This window comes from Heloderma suspectum, chromosome 2, assembly GCF_057233095.1.
Source record: "Heloderma suspectum isolate Gila_16-S chromosome 2, 16-S_ref, whole genome shotgun sequence".
Classification (NCBI taxonomy): domain Eukaryota; kingdom Metazoa; phylum Chordata; class Lepidosauria; order Squamata; family Helodermatidae; genus Heloderma; species Heloderma suspectum.
This window is the reverse complement of record NC_139459.1, coordinates 114415043-114431431: the sequence shown is the minus strand read 5'-3', so window position 1 is coordinate 114431431 and position 16389 is coordinate 114415043. Positions and strand designations below refer to the sequence as shown.

Sequence of the window (16389 nt, the reverse complement as noted above, 5' to 3'; positions counted from 1 at the left end):
AGTGGGTCGCTGTGGAAGCACTTCAGAGATTTGGAGCTATTCTGAAGCCATTTTGAAGCCCAGACAGCTTATTTCTAAATGTATGAACTTGTGAAAGATCGGGGAGGGGGCGAGGAGGAGGAGGGAGGGGGGAAATGGTGAGCCTTGGCGAATGGCAACTCCAGTTGCCGAACTAGTGCTGAACTTAACCTAGACTCTCCAATCAGTGACAGTGGTGTAGGAGGGGGGGAATACATACTGGAGATCAGTCTGCATTTGTTTCATTGTGTGAGAGACAGCTGGTTAGAGATGGTTAGAGAGAGAGTTGGCTAGATCTCTGTGGTGTGTGTGTATTGTACTGCAGCTTTGTCGTTCTTCTTTCCCACCCAGCCCTTCTCAATTCAACTATTCCCTTTCTTTCTTTTCTAGATTCTTTATTAAAACCCCCCAAAATATTTAGAAGTACTTTAGTTTCCTCCTTTCCTTTCCTTGATATTTGGCTCCCCCCGCCCGCGCCTACCCTTCTCAGTTCAGCCATTTTTATTAGTTCTATCTGTCTATCTATCTATCTATCTATCTATCTATCTATCCATCCATCCATCCATCCATCCATCCAGATTCTTTATAAATTTTTTTAAAGGTACTTAAGTTTCCTTTCCTTTCCTTGTTCTTTCTCTCCCCCCTTCTCAGTTAAATTATTTCTTAGTAGCTTTCCCTTTTTTTCCTTCTAGATCCTTTATAAACACACACACACACACACACACACACACACACGTATTTTACTAATGGTGGAAGCCAAACAGGCCAGAGCTCTTCTTTCTCAAAGGGTCAAGGATTATGATCTACAGGCTTTAAGTTCTACAGCGGATAGAACTTGCTCTCCTCCGTTTTTGGGTGCAAATCTGAGTTATGGGCTAACAGAAGTGAAATATCTCTCAATCCTTAACATTCCCAAATATCGGCGTGCACTTACTTTAGCAAGATTTAATGTCTTACCCTCTGCTTTGTTACAAGGGAGGTTTCAGAAAACTAGCCTTTTAGATCGTATATGCCCATGTGGAAGGAATGAAATCAAATCAGTTATTCATGTTTTACTTTGCTGCTCCTTTTACATAGAGATTAGAGAGAAATTATTGTCTGATACTAGATCAGATATAAATATACTTCTCTACATTTGTTGTCTTTTAGGGCAACAGAGGAGAGGGATACAATCGAGGCTTTTGCTAAATTCTTCTTGAATGCTATGAGAATAAGATCTCTTCAGAACTGATTGTAATGTATATTTCCCAAATATGTTTGTAGACTCTTTGTATTTTTGTATGTTCAAAGTCTGGTCAGTGACCATAATAAAGATGATGATGATGATGGTATGTATGTATGTACTTTCCTTTCCTTGTTCTTGGCTCCCCCCCCTTCTCAATTCCTGTCTTCCTTCCCTTCCCATTTTTGAAATCCATATCCTTTCCCTAAAAAAATAAAATAACCCAATTTTCTCTTCTGTTAGGATTATAGGGTACTCTACTCCTCCCCGCCCCTTTGCTTGTAGGTAGTTCTGTATTTGCTTTTCTTTTGCTTGTGTGTGTGTGTGTGTGTGTGTGCGCGCGCATGCTTGTGTTGTGGTCAAGCAAACAGCATGTGGCAAAGCACTACACACTAATCCACATTTCAAAATATAGTGGGCAAAGCACAACCCGCATTAACATATATTATTTAAATTTAATACTACACTATGTGGCAAAGCTAGTGCAATATGAGGCATCTAAGGGGTTTTGGCAGGGGCCGAGGTGGGTGAGGTGCTGGTGGGACCCTTCTGTGCAACCAGTGAAAAGTTATAGCTCTTTGCTTTGAGAGTGTTTGTTGAAAAAAATCAAATTTTATCTGTGCCTAGCACAAAAACTACTAGGCCAAACTGTCTGAGGTTTGGCAGCTTGAATGACCTGAGTTGGTGCTTCCAGGTGTCCAGATTTCATGTACTTCTGTGCAACCAGTGAAAAGGTGTAGCTCTTTGCTTTGAGAGTTTTTGCTGAAAAAATCAAATTTTACCTGCACCTAGCACAAAAACTACTGGGTCAAATTGTCTGAAATTGGGTAGGTGGAATCACCTCCATGGGGGCCACCAGGTCTCCAGATGTCATGCATTTATCGTGACAACTGAAAACATTATGGCCGTTTCTGTTTTCCAATGCAAGTCAACGGGAAACATCAAATATGAAAAATGTGGATATTTGAATCTTGCTCTGGATCTGAAGCGAAGTGGATTTGGTCCGAATTGGTCTGAAGCAAAGCAGGACTGATTTGGAATGTTCAAATTGGCATCTGATGCGAATCCGAGTGTCTGTGCACAGCCCCAGTCACCACTATATCTAAGAACACACGGAAGCAGCTCCATTTTCAATCCCCTTGACTTGAGAAGCTTGAGACACTGGTCCGAACACATATAGAAGGTTTAGCAAGATTATGCCAGCTGGACCTCCCCCCAAATACATTTGGCAGACAGGTCTGACAGAGCCCAAACTCATACAAACTATACATGCATAGGCTCCATTCACATAATCAAGGAACCTGACTCTTAAAATTTTGTGTACAGGTAGCTTCCTTCAAACATTACATCAAATGTACATTGTGGTTGTGTGAGGCCATCAGGTGTGACTGGCCATAATCCTGCCCATCCCACCCCTGCCATGTTCAAAATAAGGTCTGAATAGTACTTTGGATGTTGCACATTCTGCCTCCATTTCAAAGCCCAGAGGCCTTTTACACACATGGGTCAGACGTAGGTCAGTGGTCTGTTTCTGCATGTGGCTGAACCAGGGTGCTCTTCTTTTTTTAATAGTAGATACATCTTATATGGTTAAATGCTTTAAAAGATGGTGGAGGATATGACAAAGAATTATAACGGCACCCTATGGCACCCTCATGAACAGTACATCTGGGGGTTGCATATTAGTCCTATTTAGACTAGACCCATTGAAATGAATGGGACTTAAATTAGTCATGCCTAACTTAAGTCTTATTCATTTAAATGGGTCTACTCTAATTAAGACTAACATTGGATACAACCTTAGTTCTGCCTTTATTGTTATCGACGGATGTCTCCCAGTTTGCAGGCGCTGCCATTTCAAAAAGTCATCCAAGTTCTCTGTCTTATTGATTAGTACTTCTAATAAAGCGTGAATATCTTTTCTTCCAACATTTTCCTAAAGACAAAACTATGCCTTGTATGAACACCACATCAACGAAAAATCCCACAATTCCTCGGAAAAGCAGTCTTGGGAGGGGGCAATTTACAGCAGAGGCAGCGCAGAATGCGGTGGGCTAAATCCAACATTACATGAACGCACTTCTGCTCATGCAATTTGACTTTCCTTTCCCCTCCTTCCCCTGCAGCTCCCCCACATGCCCCTCAAATCTGCTCTAGAGGGTCCCCCAACCCTTCAGAGTAGATTTGGTGGTGCACAGGGGCTGCAGAGAGCAGGGGGAATTTGATCTGTCAGTAGTGGTCTTTTCAATGGTGGAATGACACCATTGGATACAACCCCATATATGCATATACATCACTTAATCCTTTTTCTATAATCTGACAGCCACATCCCTTCTGTATGGGTTATTGCCTTGTGTTTGTGATGGAAACGTAGATCTGGAACCCTGGCTGGTTGGAAAGTCACTGGGAGGGAGAGTTGTGGGGTCAAAAGAGATGGCAGGAAGGGAGAATTGCTGGGGAAATGCACAGTTGAAGGTGGGATAAACATCCCCCTCCCTTCTGCCACTTCTCTGCTGCAAATGTTCCCTTTGCAGAAAAGAAGCAATTGTAGCATGTAGTGCTGCCCTAGGTGTCTGCTCCCCCACTGCCTGGCTGTAATTTAATTACTGACAGATTGTCTAAAGCATTAAGTCACATTAGGAAGTTCACTTGTCTTGTGAATCCCAGTTGTTGTAGGGCAGCTAGTACAGCAGAAACGCTGTACCTCTTCTTTACAGGCTGCTAATGATCCACGTATTGCAAGCACGCACAGAGAGGCCCTTCTTGTACAAATCCTGCCAAATCTTTTTGGTCTTCCGATCATGAAAGTAGTGGAAACAGGAATACAGATTTACTGTAATATTTGCCTCATAATTGCTATCTAGTTAAATACTTTTCAGCGATGTGATGACAGAATAAGAGGAAGGCAGTTAAGAAATTTCCAGGATAATCTGCCAATTTGAACTGAACTGAAAAGACCACTCTAATTAGTTAAGAAAACATCTTGTCAGGACTCTCTTCCAGCTTTATGTTCTTATCCATAATACTGACTAATATATAGTCCCTTCTTCCTCATATTTGAGGAAAGAGACTCAAACTCTACAAAAGGGGGGCTTGCTGGTGTATTTGTGTGTGTGTGTAAACGGGGCTGGCTGGAGACATTTTACTGCCTGAAGCCCAGTAGCAAATGGTGCCCCGCCCAGCCAGGTCAAAGCGCATAGTACTGAAGGCCAACCACATTATTTTGGCACCTGATGGAGAAAATCCTACCCCTCCCTAGCAATAAAAACACAACAACAACAACAACAACAATAAATTAAATAGCAAACAATTTGCTGCCCTTTCATGACATCCAAGCTCAGTGGCCTGAGCAGCCTCTCTCTGCCTAATGGTGGGGCTGGCCTCGGTGGGTAGGTTGATTTCAAGCAGGCAGCCACAGAGGAAAGGGTTAAGCATCACTTTCTTTCTCACTGATCCTCCACACAAGAACTGCAGCCTCCAAGGCTGCTTCTAATTAAAAATAATAATCAGAGGCTCCATTACACACAGTTAAATGCATCTAGGTGTTCACTGCAGGCATTCAATTTCTATGAATAAGCAACATGCAAGGGGGGAAACAAGGAAGAGAATGCTAGCTCTGCTCCCCTTACTGCCCTTCACGAATTGGAGCGAGTCAGTGCATTGTAGTGGTTAGTGTGGTGGACATGGACTTGGGAAAGCTGGGCTCTAGTCGCCACTTGGCCATGAAATGCATCGGATGAGTTTGGGCCAGTCACTGACTCTCAGCCTAACCTACCTCACAGGGCTGTTGTGAGGATAAAATGGCAAGGAGGACTACATAAGCCATCCTGGTTTTCTTGCAAGAGGAAAAAAGGTGGGCTATAGATGTAATAATAAATAATAACCCCAATTTTCCATGGTTCTACATCATGTGGCGAGCCTACACAAGCAGAAAAGTCTCCCCGCTTCAGAAGTTATCCCTACAACTTGTGGAGGATGACAGTGACAGCGATGGGGCAAGCTAACATGCTTGTCCTTGTGTTCTGCCCTTGCGTACTAGTTTTTCAGAGAAGTAGAACATCTGAATAGGGCTCTAGTTGACTCCTTATGGAACAAAATCCTGCATCGTTTTTTAAATTCCTCTTTTAAAGCCATAAACTAGAGGCCATAATCACACCTTGTAGTTGTGGCAACAAATTCCATAAGTTAATTGTTTGTCCCAAACCTAATACCAATCTATTTGATTATTTTTGAGTTCCAGTTTTTTAAGAGAGAACAGTCACATTCTCTTTTATGAGCCTTTCTGCACAAGGCATTTATTGTCTGCTCGTGATTCCTCACTCACTCATGGTGCTTTACACAATGCTGTCATCCTCCAGGGCCTCTCCTGTTCATTGGAACCATTTTAGTGGGGGAGTTCTAACAAGGAATGTCTGGTATAACTGTGAATGGCAGCATGAAACCCTAGTGTATTTGTGCAATTCTGCTACACCACAGCACCACCTAATGGTTGTGTAATGGAACATATAAAAAGGCAGAGAAAGAAACCCCTTGGAAAAAAACGTGTAAAGGAACCAAGCTCAATCCCACAAAGCATCCAGAAGCGGAAGCCTCAGTAAAGTGGCAGGTTAAAAGCCTCATGTAGAAAAGCCCTATAATTAGATATGCTAAACCAGTTATAGCTGATATAAAAGGTCTATGATTATTCATTTGTCACAGCTTTGTGGCATGGAAGGCACTGGGCTGAATCCATTTTGTTGCGGGCAGTGGGACTAGGCTCCCCACAGTGGGAATCCTGTTAAGGGATTTTGAGAGGTGTGACTTCAACAACCAGACCAGCATGGGGACTGGTTAGTTTGCCACACCTGGAGCACAGGAGGGGCTGAGCAGTTTGTATTGCTATGAGCCTGGTTACCTGAATTCCCTACTACGCATCTGGCCCATGAGCCAGGATGAGGATATCAGCTGGCAGAGAGGCTGCCCAATGGTTGGAGCAATGCCCTATGCCCCTGCCAAACTTCCTATTCATGCTGTAACCAACAAAGCTGTCGCCAGTTTGTTATCCCCACATCAGTTTGTCACCATCCTCTCCCATCCTGCTATGTACTGCCAACATAATGAATTCCAGAAGTTAATTGTTGTCCCAAACCTAATACCAATCAATTCCATCAATTTGAGTTCTGTTTTCTGAAAGAGAACAATCACATTCTGTTTATAATTTTAGGAATATCTTCCATACATTTCCTTTGGCACTTTTTTTCCAAAATAAAACATAAAAAATACCAATCTCTTAAAGCTTTATTTGTAGGTAAGATGCTCCAACTTCCTGATCATTTAAATTGCCCTTTTCTAGCACTACATTATCCTTCCTGAAATGGGGCAAGCAGCATCACAAGCCTGTAACTGAAGTATCCAGTCTGGATGCAATGGATGGACTGATGTGGTGGTGGGTCTGGGCCCAGGGGGGCTGGGGATTGATATGCTGCTGTTTGCCATCCCAATCCCATTAAAAAAAAAAACAGGTAGAGAAATGCAAAGTATTTAAAAAATGAAATCTGCGAAATAAATATATAAGCAAAAAACTTGTATCAGTGGGAGCTTTGCTGTTTGGCATATTTTTGATATTATTTATTACGGTTATTATTACTATTATTATTAGCAGCACAAAAAGGCAGCTATTATCAGCCTCATTTAAAAGCAATGGCAGTTATGAATAAAGTCCTATACAGCCAAGTTCTGCTTAGCCAACTTCATACTGGTTGGCCCCCTAAGCTGAGGCAGCAGCGTCTTACATCTAAACGACTCTCCTGCCCTTCAGGATCTTTATGTCAACAGCCTCACCTAGTTCCCTCTTGCAGAAAAGCCAAAATTACTTCCTGACATCTGCTCAGAAATTATTCCCCCCGCCCTCTGATTTGCATGTACCATGCAGCCACCTGTCTTAACATTTCTGCATATGCAATGTCAGATTATATAGGGGGAAAAAACTAAGCTGAAAAATAGCATTGAGGCAAACTACTGACATTTTGAACCATCATGTGTTCTTCTCTCTGATTATGGTACCCTGCAGCTTGGAATTTGTAGGCTGAATTTTGATATTTACCTTGGAGAAATCAGGCTGGCACAACATTGAGACCCTGGGTGGCATGTGGCACCCCACCCATGTCTTGTGCTTGATAACTCTTGTTTTTGTTGCCTCGGGCAGGCAGGTGAGAACACACAGAATACACCTCACCTCACACAGCTTATACAGGCCACAGCTATCCTACTGGAATGTACACAGGGGCAGAGGCATTCACAAAATGCTCTCCTGGTCCCTTTTAGCATTATCCCTACTGGGGTTTACCATCAGACTGGTTTCTGGTCATTTTCGTCACTGGAGCCCAATACTGCCTTGACTTTAAACTTACCTTTCTTCTATTTTATGCAATCACCTTGCATGTTGTTGCACCTTTGCCTTTCCTTTTCGGGTCAATATAACAATATTTATCTTATGTGCCTTTTTTAACCTGTCTTTGCAATATACCCTGCTCACTCTATTCTCAGAGCTTACCCTCCCCCACAGTGCTAGGTGGCCCAGGTGGGACTGAACCACATGGTCAGATTTCAGTGTTATATACTCTTCCGAACTACCTGCATTACACGGGAGTGACATATTGTGTTCCTGACTCCAAACAGGATGTGTGTGCACATGGGTCTGTATGTGTGGGCTGAGCAGCTAGCCAAGTTGCTCATATTTGGCCCCACTGAAGCAAGTGTGGCCCTACCTAGCGGGGGGATTCTTCTGCTATGTTCAATAGCCTTATCCCCTGCTACATCCCTGAGGCGGTAGGAGGGATTCTTATGTGTATCTGACCAAGGCAGGACTTGATCTTCACAGTGCCTTTATCACCCTGTCTACTTCCCTTTCCCTGACCAGGCCATGCCTCCTTCCATCCCAAGGCACCTTGAGTGATGCTCTAACCAGACCTTCCTGTGTTGATAATTTATATTTTTTAAAAACAGGATTGCTAGCAAAGGGAGTGGGGAACATTTAACCAAGGCCAAAAGGGATAAGCAATTAAGCCCTAGTCAATATTTAATTTCTGGAAACAACTTGCGATTTCATGAAGTGTATTTTCAAGGTTGAAAATAGAACATCCAATAATGTAACGTAGTTGGAATTCTATTTATGTTATCCCTCTCTACTGCTGTCAGAATTTCCCTCCTCCCCTGCAACAATCAGAATTGCTTGTTATCATTGTAATCACTTTAATGACAAGTCATGTATCTTGGTTATCAATGGACAAATGAAATTATTTGTGTCTTCCTTTAAAATATCTAACTATGCAGGAAAAATAATCTTAGAAAGAGAAACAAATCATAATATCTTAATAATATAAAAAATAGGAAGAACCTCATTGAAGCCACTGTGAGCTGGACAGGATTTGAATACAGCTGACACATAAATAATGAAACTTCCCCTCATAGATAAATACATGAATAACGCCACTGATGTGGGGTAGACAATTTTCCAGAAATGTATTATTTTTGTGGGAAATTTTCCATTTCTAAAAATGTAGTTTCATATGATTAATTAGTAACCAAATAAATGGATGGCATACAAGTCAAAACTGAGGCAATTTCAAAGTTGTGATTAACTGTTTTCAAGTAACCATCCCTCAAAAGCATGCACAGCATGAATATAAATGCAGAGTGGTAGGCGGCAATATTGCAACCGAAACTCTCCCCATGACCTGAGTTCGAACCCAGCGGAAGCCGGGTCTCGGGTAGCCAGCTCAGGTCGACTCAGTCCTCCATCCTTCCGAGGTCGGTAAAATGAGTACACAGCTTGCTGGGGGAAAGGTAGTCATGACTGGGGAAGGTAATGGCAAACCACCCCGCTATAGTCTGCCGTGAAAGAGCCAGCGTAAGCAGGCCTCCCTCTAGGGGTCAGCAATGACCCGGTGCTTGCACAGGAGGAACCTTTCCTTTCATTGGCTGTGCTAAAATTAGCACATTAACTGTTTTAATTATTTTGTTAAACTTTGGACATAAGGACATGTATGCTATTGAGCTATTTTGTCTTAAAACATTTACAAAAATATTTCATTAAAAATAAAAGGTAAAGGTAAAGGTGTCCCCAGCCAGTCGTGTCCGACTCTAGGGTGCGGTGCTCATCCCCGTTTCTAAGCCGAACAGCCAGCGCTCTCCGAAGACGCTTCCGTGGCCATGTGGCTGGCATGACTGAACACCGAGGTGCACGGAGCGCTGTTACCTTTCCCGCCGAAGCGGTGCCTATTTATCAACTTGCAATTTCTTGCTTTCGAACTGCTAGGTTGGCAGAAGCTGGGACTGAAGACGGGAGCTCACTCCGTCACGCAGCACTCGGGTCTCGAACTGCTGACCTGCAGACCTTCCAGTCTGCAGTTCAGCGTCTTAACCACTAAGCCACCGCGGCCCTCTTCATTAAAAATAATGTCCCAGTAAATGTCCAAATTTCTTTGAATATGAAGTTGAAAGCACATTAAGACCGCAATCCTAAATGTACTTACTAGGATGTAAGGCCAAAAGTTTTTTAGAGTGCAATTCTATGCATGTTCAGACAGAGAAAACATGCACAGGATTGTGCCCTTAATAAACTATTTCACTTCAAATACTTTTGACTACTGGAAATACTTTTGAGATATTTATAGAGCATGTAAAATTAATGTGGTACATTTTTGTTTAGTTTTGTTTACCAAATATAAGTTAAGCTTGCTAAATCAGATCCCAGTCAAGTGAGAGCATTGGAAAAATTTCCAGAAAAATATTTGAATCAGAAAATTTTCCAGGAACTTTTCTGCAAAATTTTCTGTTTCAAAAATTTCTGGAAAACTCTTATGACTGATGAATGCATTTACATTTATCCATACACACTTACTACAGCATAAGCAGATAGTCCCCTGAATAGCTAAAAAAGTAAAATAATTTGCTTGTTTTCATTCAATGGAAACTGCATCTCAAAATGATGAAGTGACTACCTTGCAGGACAAGGATCCAAGTTGCATTCCTGAAGTTTGGGCTTTGGCTTGATGTTTTCAGGGTAGTAGTGGCAATACTGATCAGCCACCACCCGACTGCTTCTCAGATCATAGCACTCCGCAGAAGTCAACTGGTAACCTTAAAATCCAGATTGAAAAAAGACAAAGACAGCTCTGCAGCACTGCATTAAGAAATATACACACTTGATCTGTATAGAAATTAAGTCTTGTGGGCAGACCACTTTTAATCTTATGCACAGTCTTTTGTGAAAGAAATGTCCTTCCAGTTCTATGGTTTGTGTTGCTGGGCTAACATAGCACCCGTGCCCCTTCCCCACTTTTAGACCTCATGTGAGCAGGCTGAATGCTTGCATGGGGCTAATGTTAACTACCCTTCTCCCCAATAATATACATAAACAGCTCAGACACATGACCTTTTGCACTACAAGAACCCTTATCTCTAACACAAATGTATGTATTACAGTTCCAACATTACGTTGTGACGTATCTACAGGCCAAAGCAACTTCTGAGAACAATGCCAATGTTTTCAAAATAATTATTTTAAAGGAAAGAATCAGTTTCCCAGATACTGTTTTGTTCTGGAGGTTTTATTTAATTTAAAGTCAAAACTGAATATAAATTATAATTCAATGTGGGTGGATACTGTCTGCAGCAGTCTTCTTTAAAGAAACAAGCAGTTTATTTAGCACTTGTTGTTTGGTATTGCTTCCCTTATGGGGGAAGCTCGGACCTCTTTTTAGTTAGCTTCATGCTGATGTTGACCCTGATATTTTATAGTTCTTTTTTATAGTGGTTTAATGCCCTAGATTGCTTTTTTGGATACAAATCTTGAACATTTTTAAGACTGGTAGTACAGAAATCTAAAATTATAAATAAATAAAAAGAAAATGCTAGCTCTCCCTAACTAGTCATAACCTTAAGGTGATTCATCTTTTTCCTTAATGCACAGCTTTGCATTCTGCAATAAAAGCCTCCTTCTGTGCATTTCCTCCCATTCCCCCCCCCCCAATTACCCATATGGGAGTATCAGCTGTTGTGACCCAATTTCAATTAACAGATGCCTGTTCTGCCTCTAAAGAAGGTGCTACTATCTTTGACCACTGAGATTGTATAACCCCCCTCTGAGGCTTTAGTTACAAGTCATTGTGACAATTACTTTAATGAAATGAAGTCTTCAAAAATTATGGAACAGGTAAGGGAAAGGTCAAACCACAGGCTGTCCAGTGCTCTAGGATTCAGCTTGCCGACATAATATATTGTGCACAATACCACACAGTAAGCTGTTAACCTCTCCCCCTCCTTTGCCTCTCTATATCCTATGACTTGAATCTCTTACTCCAAACAAGCTGCAGAGCTGATGGCGAGTTCACTATGGCATCAACAGCACAACAGTGACCACCTTGATAAAGCAATAGCTCCAAAATACTGGACAAAGTGTTTTTAATGTGGCTACATGCACTGCAAAGTCCAGCTATGGGGTGACATTTAGATACATTTTTAAATATAAAAATTGCATCTAGCCAAATGAGAGTTGTCATGAGTTGCAGCAGTATTGATCTTAGTAGGAGTCTCTCAGAGAAACTGTCAAGATTATACTTTTCTACCTGGATTTGGAAAACATGTGGGGAAATGGTCAGAACGTGATGGATGTTTTGTATCTTTGTAAGGTTTGCCATGCAATACAATCTGAAGACGGTCAGAGAAGTTTTGTGAGATGTGTCAGGCACACTAATATTGGACAAGAAGATTCATGACTTTAGCCGTTCTGTGGCCATGGCAAATACTTTCAAAACATGAATACACAATAGTTATCTTAAAGAAGTATATATTTAACTTTTAGCACACAGGAACTGGCTTTCTAAACAGAGGAGGAATCTGGGAAAGAGAGATGGATTATAGTATAAGAGTGCAAAGGCAAGTCATTAATCGGTGATATTGATATATCCCTATTGACCACACTAAGATTATAAATAGCAAGCAAAAAACCACCTTTTGTATTTGTCCTTTACAGAGATTCACATCCTTTTGGATAGAGCAGATTCCAAATGAGATGCAAGGAGTTTTTCTCCAGGTACATTCCCTAGAGATAGCTGCACGCTACAGAAGTGTCAATCAGATATAAAGCAACATTTCCATAGTTTTCAAGAGGTCCTTGTAAAAAGAATAACTCAGGGAAGTGCAAAAACTTGTTCCCCTGAAAAACATTACATTTATGCATATCACTAAAGCCACTTAGAAGCATGATACAAAACAGTATAATAATACTCAACTCATTACCTCCACCACAGGAAGCAGAACAAGGAAAGAAATCAGTCTCTCTCCATCGGTGAATAATAGGTTGATAGAAAATAAACTGAACTGTACTGTCAGCAGCACCAGCATAATGGATCTGAAAAGGAGAAAGGCTACAGGTAAAGTTGTAGGGTATGTAATGCAAGTATCAGTCAGAAACACCTTGCAGTAAAAACTTGCACAGTCTGAGAAATGAAAAAAAATACTCCTTACAATTTTCAGAGTAAGAGAAACAAATGATGCCTTCTGTTGGAACTATACTGTCAAAACCTGTACATAGAATTATTAAAGAAGGATTGCTAAACTAGACATTTCTGTCAATCTGAATTATGCAGCCCATATAGGTGAGTTGTGTGAAACCCTCCTGAAAATTTATTACCAGGAATGTCCCCTGTGTATTAGTCACCCATGTATTTTGTCAGAAATTGTAGAAGATATTGGTGATGTACATTGATCTTCATGTAGATGAATTTTAGCCCATTTTACCGAGTTCCTTCTGATATTAACATGTTCTTGATTTGTTTCTACCTTCAAACATAGATATGGGAAAACTCACCCAAATATCTACCAAGGAGAAAGGAATACTTGCTATGGCTAAGTACAAACAGCTGTTTGGAGAAAACGAGGCTGCCTTTTAGTTCCAGGTTGTACAGATGGCCTCCCTTCAGTTTCCCCCTCTGTTGCTGCATTTGCCTACACTCATACAACGACTAGCTGCTATTATTTAAAACCATTTCCCTTACTAACTACTGCTCCTGTTGCTGTCTCAGCGTCTGAGGCAAATATATATAACACCCATGGCGACACAGACATAATAGTAATACAAATAATGGACAACTTGCTGCCCTTCGATAATGTTAAAAAAGGTTCTACCTGAGGCAAGTTCCCTCATCCTGCCTAATACCAGGACCAGCGCTAGGAGCACCGATCCCTATCTTTTGAGGGAAGGGAAGGGTTAAAGGAGTCAACAGGCTTTTCCCTCAGGAAGACTAACTCCCTGCCTCTACGGCAAGATGCAATACTGTAGGGGTAAGTCGAGGGCTGATGCAATGGTAGTGCTTGGAGGAAACCACTACCAGTTCTCCCCTACCTCCCAAGAGTAGACTATACCCAACACATGAAACAAACCATACTACAACACATGAAGCTCCGTGGTAGCAGCCGTGCTGGGGTTTGGGGAAGCCCTATTACAAGTTTGGTAAAATAAACAACACAACAAAACAAATAACAAATAACAAATAGTTTTGGGGTAAACAGCTTTACCTTTAAAGACAACCTAAAAAGAATTTTAAATAAATAAAATAGAATAAAATAAAAATACAGAGTTTGCAAGGGATATATCTATCTATATTACACACACACACGCACGCACGCTTTATTAATAGTCCCATTGTCACACATGCCTTAGTTACATCCCATTGGGGCTACTGCAATGTGCTCTACATGGGGCTGCCTTTGAAAACTGTTCGGAAACTTCAGCTGGTCCAGAATGCTGAAGCCAGACTATTATCTGGGGCTGTTGCAGGGATCATGAGACTGCATTGTTAAAACAGCTTCACTGGCTATCTGTTTCCGGGCACAATCCAAAGTGCTGGTTATGACCCTATAGGCTCTACCAGTCTGTTTCCAGGCACAAGCTCGTTATGACTTATAAAACCCTATATGACTTGGGACCAGGCTACCTGAAGTATCACCTCCTCCCATAAGAGCCTGTATGGTCCTTAAGATCTTCTGGAGAAGCCCTTCTTTCAAGATCGCCACCATCAGAGGTGCGTTTGGTGGTGACACAGGAGAGGGTCTTCTTGGTGGCTGATCTCAGGCTGTGGGACTCCCTGCTGAGGGAGGCCAGCTTGGCTCCTTCTCTGCTGTCCTTCAACTGGCAGGCAAAGATCTTTTTATTCAAGCAGGCCTTTGGTGTGTAAGCGGGTCTGTTGGGGTGGATGTTGTTTTTATTCTGTATTGTTGTGTTAATTATAATTGTGTTTTAATGCATTTGTTTTATTGTTGTTTTAATCAAGTTGCCTTGAGTGCCATTTTTCTTGGTAGAAAGGCAGGGCACAAATTATATAAATAAATACATACATACATACATAAATAAAGTGTATTAAAGCAACACAGAATACATATTTAAAAAGTGCATTAAAACATTCATTAATTAAAAGAATGACACCAGAAGAAGTGTTAAGCTATAGAACAATGTTTGCTTTAAAGCAGGGATGGGGAACTTTCAGCCTGCAGAGCCTCCTTAGATTCCCATGCCCCACTCCCGGAAGAAATCCCCACTGTTATTTCCAATCATTGATTGGGGATAACAGTAGGGATTTCCTTGCATGCTGCTCCCCCTCCTAACCTTTGCCTTAAGTTTTCCAGATGTTTTTAAAGCCAGGATCAAGTTGTTATTGTTCTGCAAACATAAAGTGAAACCTATGAATCCTTATCAACATTCTTGGGACTTCAGGATGTTATTTTATACATTTATATCCTGCCTCTCCTCTGCTCAAGGCAGCTCACACCACCACTCATAACAGCAAAAATACAAATCGTATAAATGCACACAGTGAATACATTATACAACACATCATGTATGGAGGGGTCCCCATGTGATATAACAGCCCTGTTTCCTTGCTGTCCTACCAGGCAGGCATGTTGCCAGGCTGGGTATATGTCCCATATCCCCACCCAACCTGTCTTCCTTCTCTTGTTCAAGTTTGGATGGCAATACAGGAGGTGCACAGAGTCCTCTCATACTTTTAATGGCCCGCCTTATTGTCTGCACACGTGCTACGGGGGGAGAGGGAATGCCATATGGGCTGCTTCTGTTTTCAGGCAATGTACCAATGATGCATGGCTTGAGTCTATTTTCTGTAAAAAATGTATGTTCTCCCCAGGGAAGGTCATCTGATGTCTTTTCAGTGCCACATAAACACCTTCTCATTTTTCCAGACCCTTTAACTCTTAATTTTATCTGTGCTATTTTATGCAGCTTTAACTGTGCTTTTTCTTAATGTTTGATAGTTATTGTGTCATGGATTTTACTCCATATATTAATAAATATACAAATCCCCCGAACATCAGTTCCTAAATGCTCCCACGAAGAGGTACATGTCTCTTTCTAAAAGCCATCTCAGAAATGCTCTGAACAAACATCACGAAAAAGGCTATTCTACCACTCCAAGGTCAACATCATAAAGCTCTGCTTTTCTTGCTCAGGTCTACTTTAGCAAGCCCTAGGGTGCAATCCTATGCATGTTTAGACTGACAAAAGTCCCACAATTCCCAGCATTTCCCAGCCATCACGGCTGACTGGAGATTGCTGGGAGTTATAGGACTTATGTTTGTCTAAACATAACAGACATAAGTCCTACAGGAAGGGCTGGAGTGGGGGGTTGTAGCTCAGTGGAAGCGCACATGATTTACACGCAGAAGGTCTCAGGTTCCCTGGCATCTGCAGGTAGGAAAAAGAGCCCTGTCTGAAAATCTGCTGCTAGTCAGCAGATACATTATTCAACCAGATAGGCCAATGGACTGAGTTGGCACAAAGCAGATTCTGATGTTCCTATTACTGTTTCCTCAGCTGAACTAACTCTATATCTTTTTATGTCCTCAAGAAGGTGTTTTTTTTTTTTTAAAGACTCGTATGAGGAAAAGGAACTGGAGAGAGAAGGGGAGGTTTGCGGGCGTGGATGGTGGAATGACAAACAAATTGTATCGAGTCTGGGTTATTATTTGCTTCCTCCAAAAGAAAGAGGAGCATAGTAAGAAATCACATAATACTTTATATTTTAAAAAGGTATTAAAAGAAAGAGTCAAGGTAGAAATGCTTCAGGACATGTTGAAGGATATAAGAGTTCTAA

At 41.5% G+C, this 16389-nt stretch overlaps 1 protein-coding gene across 1 annotated transcript in view; it reads right to left on the bottom strand.

Annotated features, from left to right (window-relative positions):
• ADAMTSL1 (ADAMTS like 1) overlaps nucleotides 1-16389 on the bottom strand; it is a 372341-nt gene that overhangs the window by 182005 nt on the left and 173947 nt on the right. Inside the window, exons 8-9 of the mRNA XM_084832134.1 lie at nucleotides 12521-12632; nucleotides 10222-10360 (exon numbers count right to left, since the gene is read on the bottom strand). Coding sequence (XP_084688260.1) covers nucleotides 10222-10360; nucleotides 12521-12632 — 251 coding nt within the window. The remainder of the gene's footprint in view (nucleotides 1-10221; nucleotides 10361-12520; nucleotides 12633-16389) is intronic.